This window comes from Primulina huaijiensis, chromosome 7 (genome assembly GCF_012295235.1).
Source record: "Primulina huaijiensis isolate GDHJ02 chromosome 7, ASM1229523v2, whole genome shotgun sequence".
In the NCBI taxonomy this organism is placed as follows: domain Eukaryota; kingdom Viridiplantae; phylum Streptophyta; class Magnoliopsida; order Lamiales; family Gesneriaceae; genus Primulina; species Primulina huaijiensis.
The window spans coordinates 22315766-22337316 of NC_133312.1; the positions used below are offsets into that span (position 1 = coordinate 22315766).

The 21551-nt window shown below is 32.9% G+C and overlaps 3 protein-coding genes across 4 annotated transcripts; all 3 read left to right on the forward strand.

Annotated features, from left to right (window-relative positions):
• The first annotated feature begins 1262 nt into the window (after nt 1-1262).
• Nucleotides 1263-4250, forward strand: LOC140981823 (protein NRT1/ PTR FAMILY 2.7-like). 2 transcript variants are annotated; one of them, XM_073448301.1, is made up of 4 exons: nt 1263-1549; nt 1865-2082; nt 2162-2703; nt 3212-4250. In XM_073448301.1, exons 1-4 carry the CDS (start codon nt 1468-1470, stop codon nt 4038-4040), a joined length of 1671 nt encoding a protein of 556 aa, XP_073304402.1. In that variant the 5' UTR covers nt 1263-1467; the 3' UTR covers nt 4041-4250. The 2 variants fall into 2 exon arrangements, with proteins under 2 accessions (XP_073304402.1, XP_073304404.1); XM_073448303.1 differs by lacking the exon at nt 1263-1549 and adding an exon at nt 1557-1692.
• A 3419-nt stretch (nt 4251-7669) lies between these two features.
• On the forward strand, nt 7670-8911 carry LOC140980260 (uncharacterized). The gene is made up of 3 exons (XM_073445989.1): nt 7670-7813; nt 7917-8230; nt 8314-8911. The coding sequence occupies exons 1-3, from the start codon at nt 7738-7740 to the stop codon at nt 8803-8805; spliced, it is 882 nt and encodes a 293-aa protein (XP_073302090.1). The 5' UTR covers nt 7670-7737; the 3' UTR covers nt 8806-8911.
• A 1796-nt stretch (nt 8912-10707) lies between these two features.
• On the forward strand, nt 10708-16520 carry LOC140981228 (agamous-like MADS-box protein AP1). The gene is made up of 8 exons (XM_073447557.1): nt 10708-11096; nt 14007-14088; nt 14227-14291; nt 14408-14507; nt 14777-14818; nt 15226-15267; nt 15658-15785; nt 16225-16520. The coding sequence occupies exons 1-8, from the start codon at nt 10912-10914 to the stop codon at nt 16322-16324; spliced, it is 744 nt and encodes a 247-aa protein (XP_073303658.1). The 5' UTR covers nt 10708-10911; the 3' UTR covers nt 16325-16520.
• The last annotated feature ends 5031 nt before the right edge of the window (nt 16521-21551 follow it).

Sequence of the window (21551 nt, forward strand, 5' to 3'; positions counted from 1 at the left end):
AGTATCCACCTCTATTATTGATAATTAAAATAATACAAATATGCTTTTCAAAGATGCCTTATTTCATGAAATGTGTCAAGAAAAATATATATCAAATGACCGCACAAGATTCGTGCCAGCAATTAACTAATCAAGCTCCACTTATTAAAATTTTTTAGGTATAGAATTTTTTGATCTATTTCAAACTGTGGGGCACAATCAATTTGCAATTTCCATGAGCACTAAAAAAAAAGTAGGTCTTTGTAAGACGGTCTCATAAATCTTTATCTGTGAGACGGATCAACCCTACCGATATTTACAATAAAAAGTAATACTCTTAGCATAAAAAGTAATATTTTTTCATGGATGACCCAAATAAGAGATCTGTATCACAAAATACGATCCGTCAGACCGTCTCACACAAGTTTTTGTCAAAAAAAAAANAATCAATTTGCAATTTCCATGAGCACTAAAAAAAATAGGTCTTTATAAGACGGTCTCATAAATCTTTATCTGTGAGACGGATCAACCCTACCGATATTTACAATAAAAGTAATACTCTTAGCATAAAAAGTAATATTTTTTCATGGATGACCCAAATAAGAGATCTGTATCACAAAATACGATCCGTCAGACCATCTCACACAAGTTTTTGTCAAAAAAAAAAAGGATTATGGCAATAATTAAAAAAGTGAGAATTTTTTTTATATTTATCTATTTGTGATTTTGGTTGTATATGTTGTTTTATTTCATTCATAGTTTATTATCTTTGTTTTTTTGGGATAATTTTAATCTTTTTTTGATGTAACGTTGAATTGACACCGTTGTAGTATTGATATGGTGCTGACATGTGTATTACCACATGTTTATTCTTAATAGAAAAAGACTAAAATCATCAAAAATCAAAATATACAAAATAAATTTAAATTTCATGATATAGGTGACCAAAATCGTAAGTGACCAATATACATGACAAAAAATGTAATTTTTCATGGGAAAAAACTATGACCATGGTTGATAAAAAAAATCTAATAGGAATGTAATTCCAAAAACAATTTTAATTACAACAAAAAAATAAAAAATATATAGAAGAATCAAAATAAACTCGCTTAGAGTTTACACTATCTATATATTTTTATTTTATTTATATATTGATTTATTTTACACTTTATTTAATTTTTCATAAAAAGAAATTGGCTGGATGGGGTGGGGGCAACCAACACCCACGCTGAAAAAGTTGCGTGGGTGGGTAGCCTTGACATTTCTCTTATATTCAGGACCTTAGAGTTTATTATAATCTTAACCAGAAAATCACGTTAACCACTTTGTCTCACTTCAGGATTTGTTTGGAAAAACATGATTGTTATCCAAATGGAGAAATTAATATTGAAATTAAAGTTAGTCCTCCAACAAAATTTTTTTAGGACACAACAAAAGTCTGCAACACCTCTTGTCCATTTGCAGAAACTTCAGTAGCCTAGAGGCATCATGACCGGCTTGGCAGCAGCAGTCCCACAAGCTGAAGCTGGCGGCAGGCGGGGCGGATGGATCACCTTTCCTTTTCTCATAGGTTCATTGATTCTTTCCTTTTTCTAGCACAGATTTAAAAGAATCAACTTTTTTTGTCAATGTTATTTTTACAGTTTGACATGAGTTAATGCTCGAGATCAAGAATTTTAACACATGGTGCTACTGCCAGTGTAGCAGTAACATGTAATGGAACAGTTTACTCTGTACTTTGAGTTAGTTTATATAATAAAATTTACTTTGTAGAACATATCTTAAGTATTGATAAACTAACTGTCTTGATATAGGCAAGTTATCGTATAACTCAACAAAATTTGCAAGTTTAGAACGATCTAACCAGTTTTTTTCCGAAAAACAGCGACTTTGACAGGGCTAACACTGGCAGCGGGAGGCTGGGTGTCAAACCTTATAGTTTATCTGATACAAGAGTTCAACTTTAAGAGCATAAGTGCTGCGCAGATTTACAACTTTGTGAATGGCAGTATTACGATGTTTCCGATCATCGGAGCAATAACTGCGGATTCCTTTGTTGGATGCTTCTCAGTCATCTGGTTTTCGTCTATTATATCTTTGCTGGTAAAATTACTGTTTTTTCCTGAATTTATTATGTTATACTCGTTTAAACATTCTTTAAGATATTATTACTGTAATGCAGGGCATATTGTTAATACTTTTAACAGCAGCATTCAACCAACTGAGACCTCCAGCATGTGAAAATGGATCAAACCTTTGTAAACACCCTTCACAACTCCAACTGGCGGTCTTGTATCTTGCATTAGCCCTTTCGTCTCTAGGCAATGCTGGCACACGTTTCACTATCGCCCCCATGGGAGCTGATCAATTCGACGCTCCAGAGAATCAATCAGTGTTTTTCAACTGGTACATTATCACAATGTACATTGCCACAGTTGTGAGCTCCACGGCGATTGTGTTTGTCGAAGACAATGTTAGTTGGACACTAGGTTTTGGTCTTTGTGTTGGGGCTAACGTGATCGGTTTAGCTGTTTTCTTGTCTGGAAGACGGTTTTATCGTCTTGTTAAGCCAAAAGGGAGCCCTTTTAAGAGTTTAGCTTGTGTTATCGTTGCGGCGTTTGGTAAAAGAAGGATGCTTCTTTCAGAGAAAAGTGAAGATTATTACCATGGTTCGGATGAAGATGCCACAGAAACGTTTGTTAAGAATCCCACTAAGTTTTTCAGGTTAGTTCACTGTTTTATTAAGGACTTGCTCTCTACAATTGACAAAAATGCACTTGGGAATGACAACAGCTGCACTCGTGACGGAAGGCTATACATAAGTGCAGTCACAGCCATAACATGTTCTCGATTGGGGCTCACAATCTAATGTTGATATATTGTTGAGAATCAAGCCAACGAAAAGTAACGATTTGCAAAATAGATAACGTCGTATGTATGTCCTTAAGATTATCCATATTTAGTTATAGGTTGGATCAGAATGGGTTTCCTGCATACAAGTTAGTAAATGAAACATGATCGGAGTGAGTTGATGTGGACTTCTGCGTTTAAAAGGTGGGAAATACTCGATGCCACGTTCATTACACAGGAAACAATAGAATAACTTATAAGGCTGGCATGCTCTCTCAACTAATATGGCTGTTCCCACTAAAGCCTGACATCTGCATCCAAATTCCAATCCTTATCATTAGTAGTTTCATTTAATTATAACAGAAACTTTCCAACTTTGCAGGTTCTTGAACAGGGCAGCGTTAATAACCGAAGACGGATCCATCTCTAATCCATGGAAACAAACAACAGTACAACAAGTAGAAGATCTCAAGACCCTCATTAAAATCTTCCCATTATGGTCTACTGGTTTATTCCTGTGCACCCCATTAGCCATCCAACTGAGTTTAGCCATCATCCAGGCCTTGACCATGGATCGTCACATCGGATCTCGTTTCAAAATCCCAGCAGGAACAATGCCAGTCTTCATATTATTATCAACTTCCCTCACCATTCTCCTTTTAGACAGATTGATATTCCCACTCTGGAAGAAAATCACCACAAAGCCACTCACACTTCTACAACGTGTCGGTATAGGGCATGCTTGTACTGTAATCAGCATGGCTGTTTCAGCAGTTGTTGAGTCTAGGCGACTAAAATTAGTACGATCCAACAATCTGCAAACCCAAGTCAATGCTATCGTTCCTATGTCAGTATTTTGGTTGGTGCCACCATTGGCTTTAGCCGGTATAGGAGAAGCATTTCATTTTCCAGGAAATGTTGCTTTGTATTATCAGGAATTTCCAGAATCATTGAAGAGTACTTCAACTGCAGCTATTGCTATGTTTATTGGCATTGCCTTCTATATTAGTAATGCCATTATCGATCTTATTCAAAGGACGACTGGATGGTTACCGGACGATATAAACCACGGGAGGCTTGATAATGTATACTGGTTCTGTTGTATAATGGGAGCTATGAATTTCGCCTTCTACCTCGTGTGCTCGTCCGTTTACAAGTACAAAAATGTTCAAAAAGACGAAAATCGCAGCAACAAAGGTGAGATAATTTAGCACAGGAATGTTTGGAAGGAGAAGTGGTATATTTTAACTCCTTCAAGTGAGGTAATAAAGAATGAGTTCCATGCCGAGAACTCAAAGTTTACTTTATTGTATATATTTGATATCTGAACTTTTGATTGAACTCGACAATGAACCATGTCTTTTGTCAAGTTTTAGACAATTTTGAAAGTCTTGAACATAAAAAAAAAACCATTAACTTGACTTTTCTATACTTCTTGTTTTTTTGCATTCTGATTCCAAAAATTCCGACACGTTCTAAAATTATTGCTCGTGTCGAACGTGTAAGGTTTGGACTTATTTTCTCTAACAGTTAATCGAGTAAAATCAAATGTAACAGTAAATTTGTATTTTATCAGAATTAAGTGTTGTACGAAATGTTACAACATTTCAGACAACATGCAGCAGAATATAAAAGTTTATAACACAAATTAACTTTAAGTAAATAGATAAACCAGACTAAATTTTGCACAAGTATAAATACTTGTTATACTTGTGAGGTGACTCAAGGCAAAAATAATCACTAGAAAACCAAGGAATTTACACGAAAACCAACACTAGTGATCTTAATCAAAAATCAATTTTCCACGTTAATAAAATGCTTTTTAAAACAACTAACAGCACTAAAACGTAATCAAGAAAGCAAAACGTGATGCCAAAAACTGGAGTAACAAAACGCGATCTTCAGCCAACACTTGGACGCATGTTGTCTGCAGATGTCTCCAACTATCACGGCAACACGTGAAACATCACTCTTCAAAACAGTAACGTTTTTGTAGAGTGTTTTTCTCTGAAATCCACGACGTACAAAGTACACACGATGTGCAACTACGAAAACTTTCAAGCGAAGAGTGAAAAACAAAAATCGTCGACTTCTCTTCAATGACTTCTTTTCCTTATTTATAATTCACCTTATCTCACAAGGAAATCTACAAGATAATGAAAATCAAGAGTTTTATTAGGAACAACTTCTTTTTAAATCAATAATTTCATATCATCAAAATCTTTATCATAAATATAATATCTAGAAAGGCAAAACCATTAATTCAATATCTCATGAAATCTTATTTATAAGGAAGTTAAATTTAAGAAGAAATTATTTCAAGAAATAAATTATATCTTAGAATTCAAGATAATTTTTCTTTTCAAAACGTCATGTTCAAAAAACTCTAAATGATAATTTATAGGCAAGTTCTCATGTTGCCACTGTAATCGATACTGAATGATTTCCATATGAAGTCGATATCTACGTGATAATTAAGAAGTACAATGTATGAATCTCATACGTTAGCTCTTGCTTTAGGACATTGATGCGATCCGGGTGAAATGGATGAGCCGGGTCGAGTGCTCCATCGGATTTGCTATCAAGATAATGAAGGGAATAAGAGCAATGTGAGATATGGCTTTCCCTATGACCGGCAGACAAGGAGATGAACTCGTGAATGGGCGCCGGAGGGATGTCCGACGTGGTCACTCCGATGCTTAAGACAGTAGGGTACGCAAGCGATAAAATCAATGTAGTCAAGTGATGACTGTGTGATTGGTGTGAGAGTATTCAATGTGAGTTAATATCTGAATGGATCCCCAATGCAAATAAAGAACCTGATATTTATAGTAAAGATGGTAATGATGATCTCATTCATTGCGCTGATCATTAATTATAATAGGGTGGCTGCTTATACCCTATATTCTAACATGTCAAATCATATACTAGTCACATTCAGCCCACTTAATTTTGTCAACCATTTATGTTATTGTCAGAAATAAATCGGCTGTGCATGATCTACCAAATTGACGCCATTAAATGCTTCACTCATATCGAGGTGACCGAGCAGAATGCTTCTCGGGCGATTATAGAAGAGCTCGGGCATTCCACTCTTGGGGAAGTCATGTCCCGGGTGGTCCAATGACTCGGCCCATTGACTGATTGCTCACTTTGTGATTTCTAAGTTGTACTCTCTTCATTTCGAGCTATGACTCAGGTTTCTAACCCATCTTGTCATGCTATCATCCTAAGAGCGTATCATCCTGACCCGAGCACTATTCTTGGCCCATGAAGTCCCAGGGCCTATCCATGACCCGGGACGTCCCGGGGCATCAAACATATTTTCAAATTAAATAAAATTGAGGGGGGCTTATAAAAAAAATAAAAATTAAGGGGTGATATTAGAATAAGTAAGTAAACTTTTGAGGGGCAACTCTCTTGTTTATCAAGAGGGATTATTTTACTAATGCCAAAATATATAAATAGCTAAATTTTTAAATATGAGAAAGCGAGATATTCCGTACCTCGCAGCTAATAATAATAATAAAATAAAAATGAATTCGAATTCTTTGACAGCCGTTTCAAACTATTATATTTGCAAGTAATTTATCTCCCATTAAATCTCTAATTTAATTATCATCATAATTATAATTAACGATCCCATTTCCTTCAAATTCAAAATTTTACTGTACATGGCCGTTTCTTGATTTCCCAAAAAATATATATATAAAATTTCGTTCAAACAAGATTTCGTTCTTAAAAGATCAAATGGAATTTGGTGATCAACAGAAGAAGAGAAAAGGCATAGGCTTCAGTCTCAGTGCTGCAGATGAGAAGATTAAGCTTATTGACATATTTTCAGATGATGATAGTGATTTTCTTGTTGCTTCTCACTCGAGTAATTCTCTTCAAGGTTTGTTATTTTGTATTGTCATGTATTTGAACTCAATCTTAAATTTTATGAAGCACGATGGATTCCCATTTCGAAAAATAAACAATTTTGCACGAAGAGATTTTATTAAAATTTAAACTCTAGTTCGATCGATTTCCCAGATAATGTAGAAAAAGATTATGGACAATTGAGACCACCACCTTTGGGCGTGGAGTCAGGCAGACCAAGTTTAGCCTGGGATGCTGCATTTTGCAATAGTTCAGGTGATGCATTATCTCATGTGCTAATGCATGCAACATCTACATATATATATTTGAAATATATTTTTGTTTGTACATATTCTGCTTTGTTGATCATATATATATAGGTTTTCTTGATCAACATGAACTATCAATCATAAATCAAGGATTCAAAAATCAGGAATCGACATCGAATAGTAAGTTTTTGATCCATTAAATTATACATTCATTTCTGTTTTGATAGACAAACACTTTATAATCTGTTTTTGCATGTCTTATATAAATTCATTTCGCAGCACACAAGAAAGTTGACTGTTCCTCCGGATCAAATAAGGTGTGTGCTACTGATTGATTATTGTATGGGATTCTAAGTCATCTGGGTTTAGATTAAGGATCGAATTAACAAATTATCGAATCTGCGAGCTTGAATTAATTACATTTGAATCTAAAATAATTTTTTGTTTTGTTTTTGGAGCTAGGGTCTTCCATCAATGTAGTACAGATAAAGATGATTTAAGTATACTAGAACAAAGTTTTGTGATCAACTTGCTTTGTTAACAATTGCTCAATTCTATTACAGTGAGAACTTGGAATATGCATGTTCTGAATTGTTGCATTGCATGTTTACTAATAGTTATAACTTTTTGACTGAAATTGATATAAATTGTGCAGTTTGCAACTATGTTGGCTAATTAATAATTTTTTAATACTTTAAAGAAAAGTAGCAGAAAAGAAGGCCCTGTACTTTCTCCAAACCCAGCCAAGGTATTATGCAGGTTGAGAAACAGTTTGAATATGAAGCCAAACAAAAAGGATTTAGTGGGAAAAAATTATGCCAAAATGGAAAAAACACACACAACACCCAATTCTGGTAAGTGAGGTTGAAGTTGAAGTATGATCTTGTATTTATTCTTTTGTGTCTTAACATATACTATATTATTTTGAATCTTTATTTTCTGTCTTTTTATTTTTAGCAGCGAGATTTTCGTACTCAAGTCCTCGATCATGTCCTAGCCATTTGAAAAGAATGGCACAGGCAAGAAATATTGAAATGTCTAGAATGTGGAGATGTTCAGAAAGAACCAAATTGGTACCAAATTCGCCGTCTCTCTCAACTGGTTTCCGTTCGAAAACAGGATATGAGAAAGAGCCAATAATTATGGACTATAACGATGACAAAGAAGCACCAAATTCTCTTCAAGAAACTCGGGACATATTGTTCTCTGCAGCACACTTCAGACCATCTGGGATTCGTCCTCCATCCCCGAAATTTGGCTTTTTCGACGAGGTTAACATGCACATAGATACCATGTTTTCTTGTTTCTTACATTTCTTGCATTCTCTGCCTTGTAATTCGACTCTGGAGTGCAGAAAACACCTCTCATTTCTCTTGGAGAGCCAAAAACAAGAAGCAATACTCCTCGAAAAGTTGAAATGCAAGGAACTCCATTCGATGCCAAAGCACACGAGTTTCGCTGTTCGCGTACCGATACACCGACACGTTCAGCTTGTGAAAAGCTTAAGAGGAACATTAAAAGATTAAAGGCTGCTCATGTGAATCGGCATAATGCGACCAACATCAAAGAAACAAGCTCAATCAAGAAAAAAAGTGAAGATGCTACTCGGAAGCTTCCGAAATATGATCCATTTTTATCCCAAGAAAACGGGAAGAAGAAGGCGTGCACTGATTCTAGAGATCAACATGGAAAACTATGCAGATATTTCGAAGCCATTGATCTGAAGCAAGACAACCGGCAACAATCATCACTCTCATCAAACAAAAATAGAACCCCACTTACAGAAAAAGCACCCTCCATTTGCGACTACTCCAATACAAATTTAATTTGGTTTGAAACAAAATGAAGAGTTGGTGCACTAGACCATAAAAGATGTGTCGTCCTTTCTAGGAAACTGAAATTCATCTTATTTCTGCTCAATTTGGTGGTTTTCCGAGTACTTGCTAAATCGTAATCCGACATATTTGATGCATCCAAGGATGTATGATAATTTTACTGGAAATTTGTGAGGTATCATGTTTTCTTAATTGAAATAATATTAATATGATGTTTGATTAGATGGGCTTAAACATTCATATAGTTCAAACCGACATGGTAAGTTACGAGCTGACCCGCCCATTAGTCCGTTTTAATGGTCTAAATTTTAATGTCACCATTTTCTGATATCATATCTATTTTCCGGTGAAAAGGTGTAAAAAGTACAAAAGAAGCCCAGTTAGAGTAAAATTAGATAACAAATTTAAATTTATACTACTTACGGGACTAAGTTACCTTTGCCCAATAAATTCGTGTGATTTGTTAGATTAGAAAAGAACAATTTGATTATGATATTGGGAGTAGGTTTTTTCTGAGACGGTCTCACGAATCTTTATCTGTGATACGAGTCAACTCTATCGATATTTACAATAAAAAGCAATACTATTAGCATAAAAAATAATATTTTTTCATTGATAACTCAAATAAGAGATCTGTCTCAAAAAATACAGAAAAAATTATCATAATTGTCAAAAAAATAAAAGGAATGTGATTTAAACACAAAAATGGTAACATAGTTAACCAAAATAAATAAAAAAGATGAAAAAAAATAAATTTTCATACATTAAAATATTCAAATTGAGGGTATGATTGAGATTTTCTATGTTAGAGTACTTGGAGTGTTTCCCCATGTGATATGAGTGAATTTTAACATTTGAATATTCGTATATGATGTGAACTTTGATTAAAATATGAGTGACCTACATAATTAACTTTACTTGGTACGTAGAACATAAAGAATTAGTCCTGATGAAAACATAGACCAACGTACCAGTACGTGTTGGCATGGTGAAACATGTTATGGAAAATATATATAATCAGTACTCATGAAAGGTTAAAACTCGGATTTCAAGGATGATTTTATGTTACATCGAGAGAAGAATTCCTGATGTATTTTTTATACAAGATGTTTACACGAATATCTTAATTTAAAACAAAAATATGAAACTCATTGATAATTTTTATTTTAAAAATTGATGTTCAATTCGCACAAATATCTTGTTCAAATACAATCGGAAAGCATAGAATCACCGAGATTTCACAATCCAAACAGTTACGAGAAAAATAGTAAAATACAGACGTGGACACATATCCCAACTCCGTACATCTTGAAAAGTTGGACTCATCGTTAGGGGTGGTATATCGTTTTGTCCCGAATATTGTATATCATATATCGTACCGAAAATTATGGTATAAGAAATTTAATTTTGATATCGTACCAAAATTTTTGGTACATATAATTAGCATACCGATTATACCGAAATTGTACGGTATGCCGATATTTCGGTACGCTATCGGTATATATCGTTTTATATCGAAAAAAACTTATATTTTAAAAATATTATATATTTTTAAATTTTTATATTTTGTTTCGGTATTTCAGTATTCCAATATATACCGAAATTTTCAAATTTAATACATTACCAAAAAATTCGGTATCGTTACCATACCATATCAAAATCTTTGGTATAACAAAAATTCGATATATTTTCGATACAATAATCTAAATATACTAAAAATTCAATTATTTTCTTCCCCTACTCATCGTACCCTCTCAAGAACTGTGAGCCCCATAATCCACCAGACAACAACGATCCCGCACCCTTCTTCTCCAATCACAACTCGACAGCACATCCTTAAAAAAACCACCTGGTTTTTCCAACATGGTTTCAGGTTTTTTCTATCCCACGGTTCTTTTGTATCAAAATGCTAATTTGCCCCATCTATTAATGTAACCCATAAAGTTTTTCCACTGAACGGAGACAACACTTGCAAGAAAGAGTTAAGTGATGAACTAATGAAATCCTGATGCTTTTTTTAACCAAGAGGGAACTCACATTTTAAGCTACGGGGTTTCTCTTTTTAGGTAATTTTTGCTTCTGATAAGTGTGGTTTGTTCGGTTTTTCAAGAAAAAAAATGGGGAGAGGGAAAGTGGAAATGAAGAGGATTGAGAACAAGATTAACAGGCAGGTGACATTCTCGAAGAGGAGAGGTGGTTTGTTGAAGAAGGCCAATGAGATCTCTGTGCTCTGTGATGCAGAGGTTGCTTTGATTGTTTTTTCCCATAAAGGGAAGCTGTTTGAGTATGCTACCGATTCTTGGTAATCATCAACTTCCCTTTTCTTTTGATTATTTTCTGAATGTTTTATTTAACTGATTTCTAAAAAATTACCCTTTTTTGTGTATAAGATCTATGGCTTAATTTTCTGTGGAATTATGAGCTAAAAAAGTAGGCTTTCTTTCTTTGCTGCAGCTGATGATTCTTGGTAATAATTATCAGCTAACCCTTTTCTTAATTTCTGGTCTTTTCTGAACTTCACTTAACTAATCAACACGTGAAAACTTTTCTTTTTTCAGTATAAGATCTGTGGTTTTTTGGTGAAATAATGAACAGTGGAAGTAGGGTTTTCTTTTTTCTGGTATTATTTTCATGTTTCATATATGTTTTGCGTGGCGCTTCTAAAATCTTTTTAGTTTTCACACCTTCACTGACATTTCAATTTAAAACTTAAGATTTCACCTTTTTTTTACGTTTATTTACTATGTATAAAAGATTTTAGTATTGAGTACGAGTAAAATTTTAGTTCTTATGGTTGAAATTTATTAATGGCGATCGAAGTATACACCTAGGTTTTATGTTGTACTAATTATATATGCATCACTGTTTTTCCGAAGTAAAACATTATAACATATAATTTAAGCTATATATGTTTATGTTGAAAAAGGATACAACCCATTTGTTGTTTTAGTGTATTTCCACCTTTTTACAGCTAAGTATTTAATTTGTATAATTTTATCTGAAGTAGAGAGAATATTTGATCTTGTTTTAAAAAATATTCCATTTTAAATGTGAAAACTTACAAAGATATTACTGGCCTTTTATCCGGTGAATATATATATATATACACACATAAATATATATATATGTGTGTGTACACTACACACTATGTTTTGACACGTACGGTGTATTCATAGGTTCTTTTTTTACCAAAACACGAGCAGGAACCGTCGGTTCCGACTCGGGTTCCATGGGTTAGGATATTCCCACACTAAGCCATAACCGGCTAGACCAGCTCTTAGAACCAGCGGTCCATGCTACAATCGCTTTTATGGGTTCGGTTTCGGTTCGATCTTTGATTTTAATTTTTTTGAATTCTTGATTAAAAAATTTAACCAAATTTAAACCTCCAAAATTTGAAAACTAAAATAAGATTTCAAAATTTAAGGTTTATACTTAACTATGAAAGATTTAAGAGGGAACTTGAATTTGAAAAATAAAATTGCTAATTAAAATTTAGTTACAAAAATTTAAAAGAACAAAAACTCAACTTCCCATCTTCTTAATAACCATCTAAATAATCTGAACTAAAAGAATGAACCATCAGTTCCGGGGTAGGGAAACGCTTAATCTACCTTCCAACGACGGCGAGATGGTTAAGTTAGAGAAATCGTTGAACCGGTTAACTGGTTTTATGACCAAAGTCTCATTATGGTTAATTAAATCGGATCCTAACAATCTCTAACCCTTGGTCACCTCTAGATTCTTTGTTGGAAATAGCAATTAGTACGTACTAAACTTGTAACAAAAAAGTTTGTCATTTTCTGGTTTCAGAAGAAGAAATGGATTATTACCCAGTTTGTGTCTGGAATTCCGGGGTATCCTAAGAGAATCCTCGGAACTAAAAAATGTCAGAACGACAATGGTTTCTTGATTAGAAGGGAATCATATCGATTGGCTCAATGGCTTGCGTGTTTTTATCAAAGATTTATAGCTTCTTTGGGGAGGGAGAAAAGTGCACTTTATCAAATTTTAAACTAAGTGGTCTTGCTATGGGGTAAAATAGGTAGCTAGATTACTAAATGAATATATTTGGATTTGAAGTTGAAAACAAGATTATATATCCCTAATACATATTATTCATATTTCTTCAAATCTTTTAGTTAATTTATCATCGAAGAAGGGTCGTTTCAAAAAGGTTATTTAAAGTGATTTGTACGTACCAAGTAGTACTATACAAATAATTTAACAAGTATGTTGATGCCTTCAAAATAATACAGCATATTACAACTTAGCTAATATTCATTGATTTTCGAAATTATTTCGAACTGACTCAAAACTAATTTAGAAAGGTCAAATTTTTAAGTGTAAAATAGGAATTGTTGTATATATGATGTGCACAAACCATATTTCTTTTGTATTTTAGTGAAGGCAATCTGATTTCATTCGAAGTCAGAACAATTTGTATATAACATAAACTCTATATGCAACTCCTACTAATTAGAAATCCGGGTACGAGGTCAACTTTTATAAATTTGTTATAATGTGAAAAGTTTGGCCTGGTGTATGTTCGGAGCATATACTACAAGGAGGGATTGTTGGAGATTTAAAAAAATTAAATTTATAAATAATGTGATCGAATTCATTTCACAACATGCCATGAATTCATATCGAATTATCAGAAAATATAAATAACAGTAAATGCGCACCAGAATCCATTGATTAATCAAACGTTGTAGTTATGGATCTTCTAAGGTAAAAGAAAATCGACCACATTATTCTTGTTTCAGATGAGAGAAAGAGAGAGATCTAGAATATGTGTACTATAGATATTTTGTGTTATTCTCTGTGTCTCGGGGACCATAACTTTATATGATCTTAGCAATATTTGAATCATCATAAAAGACTTAATTGAACCGAGTTTCAACACATAAGGTAGACAATTTCAATTTATTTAATAATTTGAAAACAGATAATTAATTAGACCGTCATTTTAATATTAAATCCTTTATTAGATAGTTTATCCATGTACAATTAACTAAATTATGTAAGCTCACAAAATTTCTCCAACGGAATAACTATGTGACCTCGTTTTACATCAAATCTAAAATAAAAATGAATATGTTACAATATATGTTTATTCGGGCCATTGCTTTTATAATTCTGCCAATAATTAATAGAGGGGCGAATTTTTTTAAAAAAATTTTTAATTGTTTTTGGTGTTGCATTGCAGCATGGACAAGATCCTTGAGAGGTACGAAAGATATTCGTTTGCAGAACGACAATTACAAGTTGCAAATGAACCTAAGTCTCCAGTAAGTGCATGCTGAAATCAATGTACAAAATCTGGCTTGGCTAATGGTTTTCATTGAATTATAATCGCATGTATATGCATATATGCATAGCTTCTAGAAAATAATGGTAACGCCGTTGCGTTCAACTTCTGTACGTAGGCCGATTGGAGCGTAGAATACAACAGACTCAAGTCTAGAATTGAGCTCTTAGAAAGAAATCACAGGTAATTAATTAATCGATAGAGTTGAACAGAAGATTCAATATTAGTACTATATATATATATAAAGAAGATATCGATGCACGATGCATTGCTTGTTGCCTTATGATTTTCATTTGCAGGAACTATATGGGAGAAGATATTGATTCCATGAACCAGAAAGATCTCCAGAACTTGGAGCAGCAGCTTGACACCGCGCTTAAGAGCATTCGGAATAGAAAAGTATGATTCGTTTATTATTTATCTTCGCTACATCTTATGCTCTCATATTTCGATACTCGACATGTCTGCTCTGAATACTTCTCTTTAAATTACCAAAGAATCACCTTCACTTTTTAAATTATTTAAAAAAAATTGAACTATCAAACCTTATAAAATTTTTAAGTTTTCAAATTAATGCATGGAAGTACTTAATGACGACTCTATAAACTAATTTCTAGAAAGAGTACTTTTCCAACTAAGATATGAATTGCATTATATTTCCCTTACAGAATCAACTCTTGTACGATTCAATATCTGAACTGCAGAGAAAGGTTAGTCATTTCATTTAAGCAGCAAAAACTTACAAAGTTGATCCTGGGAAAGGTAATTAACCTGTTAGGGTTTTTTGTTAAATGACTCATTCGTTAATCATTAATTTAAAAAAAAAGTATTGATTTGCTTGTTAATGAAAGTACACTTTTATTTTAGAAAAAGTATATATATAAATTAAATGATGAGGCAGGAACAAATTAAATGATAATTTCATTACAAGTACTATAAAGATAGTGAAAATTCTTATATATGTTAGTCATGAAAAATGAAATTTTCGCCCTCTGAGAAAAAATTATAGTAGTAGTATGTCATTGCGTAGTTCGACTAATGATGAAAAACGTGCAAGTTAATATGTTTAATCCGAATAAATGATCTTCTTGAATCAAGATTTCATATGTTTGGACAGGAGAAAGCAATACAAGGGCAAAATAGCATGCTCGCAAAGAAGGTAATTAACTAACTGGAATTTTTTTCTTACCTTTCATTTCTTACATGTTACATTTCACCCCCAGTACTTTTTAGAATTTCTTTTCTCGTTTGTTCCCTTGTGCCGGACTGTGATATCGAGATGATTTGGATAAATAGACCTGCATGTACAAATATTTTTTTGTAAAAATATTTGTACAGGTCTATTTATTAAGATTGAAATTCAACCCTAACTCAACCTAAAAAACTAAGTCAATAAGAGGATAGTCCAAGTTCATATAGATAATTTTCAAAGAATTAATTCAGTCGATGTAGGACATTCAACATTGTTCTTGCAAATAATCATGTTGATATTACTTGTTACGAGAACCCTTTAAATTTAAAAAATTTATTGTTTCGTGAATCCAAACAGATAAAAGAAAAGGAGAAGGAAAACGCGCAGCAGCCACCACGGGAGCTGCAAAATGATCAGATCCCTAATATTGCACCAATGCCACCTCCATTCGTGATGGCTCCTCAACTTCCTCGTTTAAACATACGGTAACCATAAATAAATATATGTTTCTTCTCCCATCTACAATTTTACCTAAAACAAATCACAATTTGGCATAATCATCTCTCCATCCGTTGTGGGAGAGACGAAGGTTCGAATAAAAAAAGTAAACCGCGATTTAGCAAATCCAAACAATTATTATATATAGACACACACACACACACACACACTAAGCTAGAAATCATTAGAGTTTGTATAGATCAAATAAACTAGGAAAATTATAAATTTAAATTCTTCGTCGAGTATGTTATTCTCAACTTACTGTTAATTAGTTTCAGGAAAAAAAAACTAAATAACTCGGATTCGTTACAAGAATTCAAGATTGCACGATATCGGGATATGTCCACAAAATTTTTATTTATTGATCAGTTGACAATATAATTTGCATACTTGTCATGTATGTACGTACCTTTTATGGCATTGTAGTGATATGTACCAGACAGAAGATGCAGAAGCTAGAACGAATGAGCTTGATCTCACACTTGATTCACTCTATTCTTGTCATCTTGGATGCTTCGCTGCCTGAAAACGACTCCACTTCGATGGCGTTGGATCGCTGTGTGTGTGTGTGTGTGTGTAATCTTTGGTAACATCCATGTACCAGCTGCATGAGAAATTCACGAGTGTTTTTATGATGTCTGCATTGAAATTAAATGTTTCGGCTAAGAACTAATATGTGTGTGTGGTTTCTTGTGTAAATGATAATATAAATTTTCAAATTATATTTGTATTTTAATGGAAAATTATATAAACTTGTTTCACTAAAATAAAACAAGAAAAACTTTTATTTTTTTCCAATGAAATTCATTAATCTACAGTTTCGTTATAAAAATCCCACATAATTATTAATGTTATCTTTGTTTTCGTATTTAGAAAGCAATTTCCTAATTTTTAAAACAAAAAAGAACTATTCTTTTATTTATTTTTTTCCTTTTTTCCCCTTAACCCATTTTCACACTTCTCAAGAGAGAAAATGAAACACCTTATGATTTTTATGATAAATTTATGTAATGAACTCCAATTTGAGGAGATTTTAGTTAAATTAATTTTAAGAAAAAAATTATAATTTTAATCATGTAAGTTGATATTTTAGGTGTTTTAGTCATTAATTTGTTAATGTTTGGTTTTAATCTAATGACTCGATTTTTTTTGTTCTGGTACTTTCTTTATCAGAAATCATCAACCCATAGAATATTGTTTATTTGATAATGATATTCTCATACGTAACTCTTGTTGCAATAATAAACACATATTACACATATAAAAATATAGGGGGAAATTAATAAAACAAAATATGCCTAATATTACTAAATCACTTAAAAAAAACTTGCACTTTCCATTTATCTTTGATTAGATAGATTTTAATTGTATATTATATGTTTTATTATCGTTATAAGAGTTATGTAAGATATAATCAATGTCAAGTGGCTTAGGGTGAGAAAATGACCCAAATAATCCAAGTTATTATATGAAAAACCAAATATTGACAATTTATTGGATTAAAACAAAAAAACATGATAACTTACAAAACTAAAATAGTAATTTTCTCCTAATTTTAATATAAATAGTTGTTGGTTGAAAGAAAAAATAATTTATTTTCATTGTATAATGAACAGTTAACATTGTATATATTTGGTTAATTCAATAATACACTGAAAACATATTTAAATTAATTTACTTATTTAAAAATAGATTCGATTAATCTCTCAAAAAATATAGTTCTTAATTTATCTAATATATTGGTTAAGAGTTTTGGGATAAAATATAATAAAATTTGAATTTATGGATATTTTGGTAAAAAAAAAAATCAAATGAAATTTAAAAAACAATAAATATCTCTCGAGTTTTTAATGTAGAACTTGTTTTTTTCCCCAAAACGTTTTCTCTAAATATTATTTGGATCGTTCTCCAAAGTCCACAAAATTAGAATCAGACATGAGGACCAAGGCCCATTTAAAAAGCCCGCAAATAAAGCCCATTGAGTCATCGTCTTCTACAGAGTGCCTAAAGCCATAAATCCTTTTACACGCAGGGTCAGCGTACTTTTTTCGATTATAGCAACTCTGAAAGGGTTTGACAGCAAATCCGAAGTATTCAAACCCTTCCAGGAGATATTTTCACCAATCTACAAATTATTAATTCAACTGGCAGAACAAGATCACATCCCAGATGCATTGAAGGTTGAAATCAAAGAAGCAATCCAACATATAAAAAACAAATCTCAAGAAACCTACTTGTTACGCCATCCTCTACGTTGGAGAAAGCAGAGGATTGTCAAAACAGAAGTTCCGAAGTTTGAAGAAAAGTATATCTTTATATCTGACCTCATTTTCTCTCTGCCACAAAATATAGAGAATGATAGCCATCTATTAAAATGTTTATGGTTCTTGATATTTCACGTGCAGCTTTGTAAAAGGAAGAGATTACGACCCAGATCGTGAGCGAGCTGAGAGGTAAAAACTGAAGAAACGCTTAAAACAGGAAGCTAAAGGTGCTGCACGTGAACTGCGCAAGGAAAATCACTTATTGTTGGATGCGAATTGAAGGAGAAGAACAAAGCACTGATGGAAGAAGAGAATTAGGCTGGGAAAACTAGAGCTTTTCTTCAAGATCAAACAGGAGCATGCATTCAAGTCTGAACAATTGGGGAAAAGCAAGAAAAGAAGGCTATGAGTTCTCTAATTTTTTTCCCCTTTAGGAAACATATCTTGCACATTTCTGTGAATCTTTAGAGTTAATTATTTAAAGGAAAAATATTTTAAAATACAACGCTTCGTGTAGAATAAAAATGTACAGTGTACCAGTTGTTCAAATAGTGAAATCTCCGCAAAACTTGAATACTATTTTAGTATTAATGTTCTCTAATTATGATAATAGAAATCTAAATCTAATATTTACACGAAATCCTTATAAAAAAAAAAAATATCACCCACAACCCTACATATATTTATGATTCGTAATATCAAGAAAACAAAGTTCGTTTGAGATTTCATTTTATTACTTGCTCTTGGCTCTTCATAAAAAATTATCATGATATTATGTGTTGTTGTCAATGCACCATTGTTCGATAATACAACTGCGGCTCTGTCAAATATTTTATATCGGGAAAAACCAAAATGGAGCATTTATCAATTTATGTGCTCATAGGAAATATTGTTAAAATGTCATAAACAATTAATTACTAAAATAAAAGTTCATAGCATTAAAATAACGACTGAAATTACTAACAATTGAAACATCACACGAAACTCATACAACTTAACATCAAACTAAAATAATCAACCAGGAACGAAATACTTGAAATAGTACCGAATATTATCATCCATGCAGAAATCAAATATAAGATTTTGCATGCAACTTCAGTTATCATTCGCGAAGACGGCGAAAATGATCAGCGGGATCACGCTCAAAATCATCTCTAAGGCTCCGTTTGGTTGCAGGATAAAATAAACTAATGATTAGTATGTAAATGATAAAGAAAATGATTGTCGTAGATATGTAATATATGGTAGTATGTTTGGTAAGATTTTTAAGTGTAGGATAATTTTGAAATTTTTGATGAAAGGACAAAATTGCCCTTCTTCTTTTTTTTCTTCTTCCACTCCGGCGGCGGAGGTCTGGCAGTCCGACGGTGGTCCGGCGACGGATCCGGCGGCCGACGTGGCGGCGACGGTGTCGGTCCGACGAAGGCGGTAAGTCGGCGGTCCGACGACGGCGAAGGTCCGGCGGTGCGGTCCGACAACGGCGGCGGTGGCGGAGGTCCGGCGAGGGAGGCGGTGCGGTCCGGTGTATGTCCGGCGGCGGCGGTCCGGCAACGGCGACGGTGGTGGAGGTCCGGCGACGGCGGTCCTGCAGCCGAGGTGGTTCAATACCGGTGAAGGAAGAAGGGTAAAATTGGAAAGATAGTAGGGATAGAGGAAGGATTAATAATACTACGGAGAAAGGAGGTATTATTTTATCACACGTAATACCACCTAATCACTCATAGGAAGGATTGGGCTGGTTAAATAAAAATCGTACCAAACGCATGATTAGGTGTGATAAAACAATCTATCACACCTAATCCTCCCAACCAAACGCTGCGTAAAAATCCTGTAATCCCTCCCTGACGCTTTCATCGTCTTCCTCTCCGGCTCCAGAAGTTTAGACAAACCCCAGGCAGCCAAGGATAAGACTGCCAATGCTGCTATTTCCTTTGTCAACTCATCCTTCTTTTCTTCTGTTTTCTGGCATGTCGAAGCATCGTCGCGGCTTTCGGAGGCACCCATTGTTTGTGTAATTCTGCTGAACCGATTCTTGACTATTTGAGGATGGAACTGATCAGGATGGAACTTGGAAGGGTTTATTATATAGGCGCAGATCTGATGGGATTCTTTGGAAACTTGGAGCAATTTCCAATGAGCGGTATTTAGTACATTGGAATGTAAAGAGTCGGAGAGAAGTTGAAAAGACCTGGCAAAGTATTGTTTTCACTGTTTTATAATTTGAGGAATATAATTTCTGGTTATTTAGCCTAACTTCTACCTAACAACTTCAGTCAATTCAAAGTTATTCAATATAATATTGAAGGTATTCACTATTATTCACATTTTATAACATTACATATATTATATAAGCAGGTATTAAGGCACGAAGTTTCAACAATTTATTACATTTAATCTTGTGAAATTCAATAATGTATATGATCCGCTATTGTGATATTCAAATTTGATATACGTAAATTTTGAATTGGAACGGTCTGACCCGTGAAAGGTTTTATACAATTTTCAATGAGATGTGATATTTAGAAGACTGGATTTGGAACGTAAAGAGTCAGGAGAGAACTTGAAAAGACTCGATACTCGATCTTAACGTACGATATAAATGGATTTTAATTTTCAGAATCTATTTCGACTTTTAATATTTTAATGCGAATCTCGTTTGCAAGCTTTCAGCTTCGATATACGCCCCATTAAACTAATGATCAATAAATCTGTATTAAGTTACTATTCAAAAAAAAAATTCAAAAATATCTTATTAAAAATAATGTTTTTATACTCCTTGTATTTATATGTGTTTTTTACGATGAAATTTGATATAAAATATTGAAAATTTCGTACGATTATATGATATTTGAATAGCAGATCTGACAATAATATATGATTTTTAGTACCCAAACGTGTATAACAATTATTGATATCAATGACACTTCTTTTCTCAAATAAAAATCTATGCAAAACATTGAAACTATAGTATTGATATATGATATTAATTCAAGTACCAAATGTTTCAGATTTGATACTAATATATGATTTTTGAATACCCAAACATATATAATAAGTATTAATATTGATGACATTATATTATTTTTTCGGATGAAAATCAGCATAAAACTTTATAAATGTGGTACTAATATACTATATTTCAGTATCATTTCTTTCATATAGAGTACTAATATATTATTTTAGTACTCAAACAAGTGTAACAAATATTGATATTAATATAGTATCTTTTTATCAGATATGAAATAATTAATACTCAAATATAATATATTAGTATCATATTTTCAATATTTTGTATAAAATTTTGTCCGAGAAAACATGTGTGGGCTTATAGAGTGAAGAAATAGGTCTTGTGTGAATCAAAGATGACAAAAAAAAAATTTTGCCCGACAAAAATTGAACACAAACTAATTTTTGGATTTAGAGATTTAAACGCAAATCTTCCTTAAAGTTAAAGCAAGTATTTATATAGAACGATTTTAGTTATTTATA

Excerpts from the sequence above, each read along its gene's own strand:
- LOC140981823 (XM_073448301.1), top strand. The coding sequence starts at position 1,468 with ATGACCGGCTTGGCAGCAGCAGTCCCACAAGCTGAAGCTGGCGGCAGG. Across the intron at positions 1,550-1,864 it reads CACCTTTCCTTTTCTCATAG|CGACTTTGACAGGGCTAACA; the intron begins GTTCATTGATTC and ends TCCGAAAAACAG. Across the intron at positions 2,704-3,211 it reads AATCCCACTAAGTTTTTCAG|GTTCTTGAACAGGGCAGCGT; the intron begins GTTAGTTCACTG and ends CCAACTTTGCAG.
- LOC140980260 (XM_073445989.1), top strand. The coding sequence starts at position 7,738 with ATGAAGCCAAACAAAAAGGATTTAGTGGGAAAAAATTATGCCAAAATG. Across the intron at positions 7,814-7,916 it reads ACACACAACACCCAATTCTG|CAGCGAGATTTTCGTACTCA; the intron begins GTAAGTGAGGTT and ends TTTTATTTTTAG. Across the intron at positions 8,231-8,313 it reads AATTTGGCTTTTTCGACGAG|AAAACACCTCTCATTTCTCT; the intron begins GTTAACATGCAC and ends TCTGGAGTGCAG.
- LOC140981228 (XM_073447557.1), top strand. The coding sequence starts at position 10,912 with ATGGGGAGAGGGAAAGTGGAAATGAAGAGGATTGAGAACAAGATTAAC. Across the intron at positions 11,097-14,006 it reads GAGTATGCTACCGATTCTTG|CATGGACAAGATCCTTGAGA; the intron begins GTAATCATCAAC and ends GTTGCATTGCAG. Across the intron at positions 15,268-15,657 it reads ATAGCATGCTCGCAAAGAAG|ATAAAAGAAAAGGAGAAGGA; the intron begins GTAATTAACTAA and ends GAATCCAAACAG.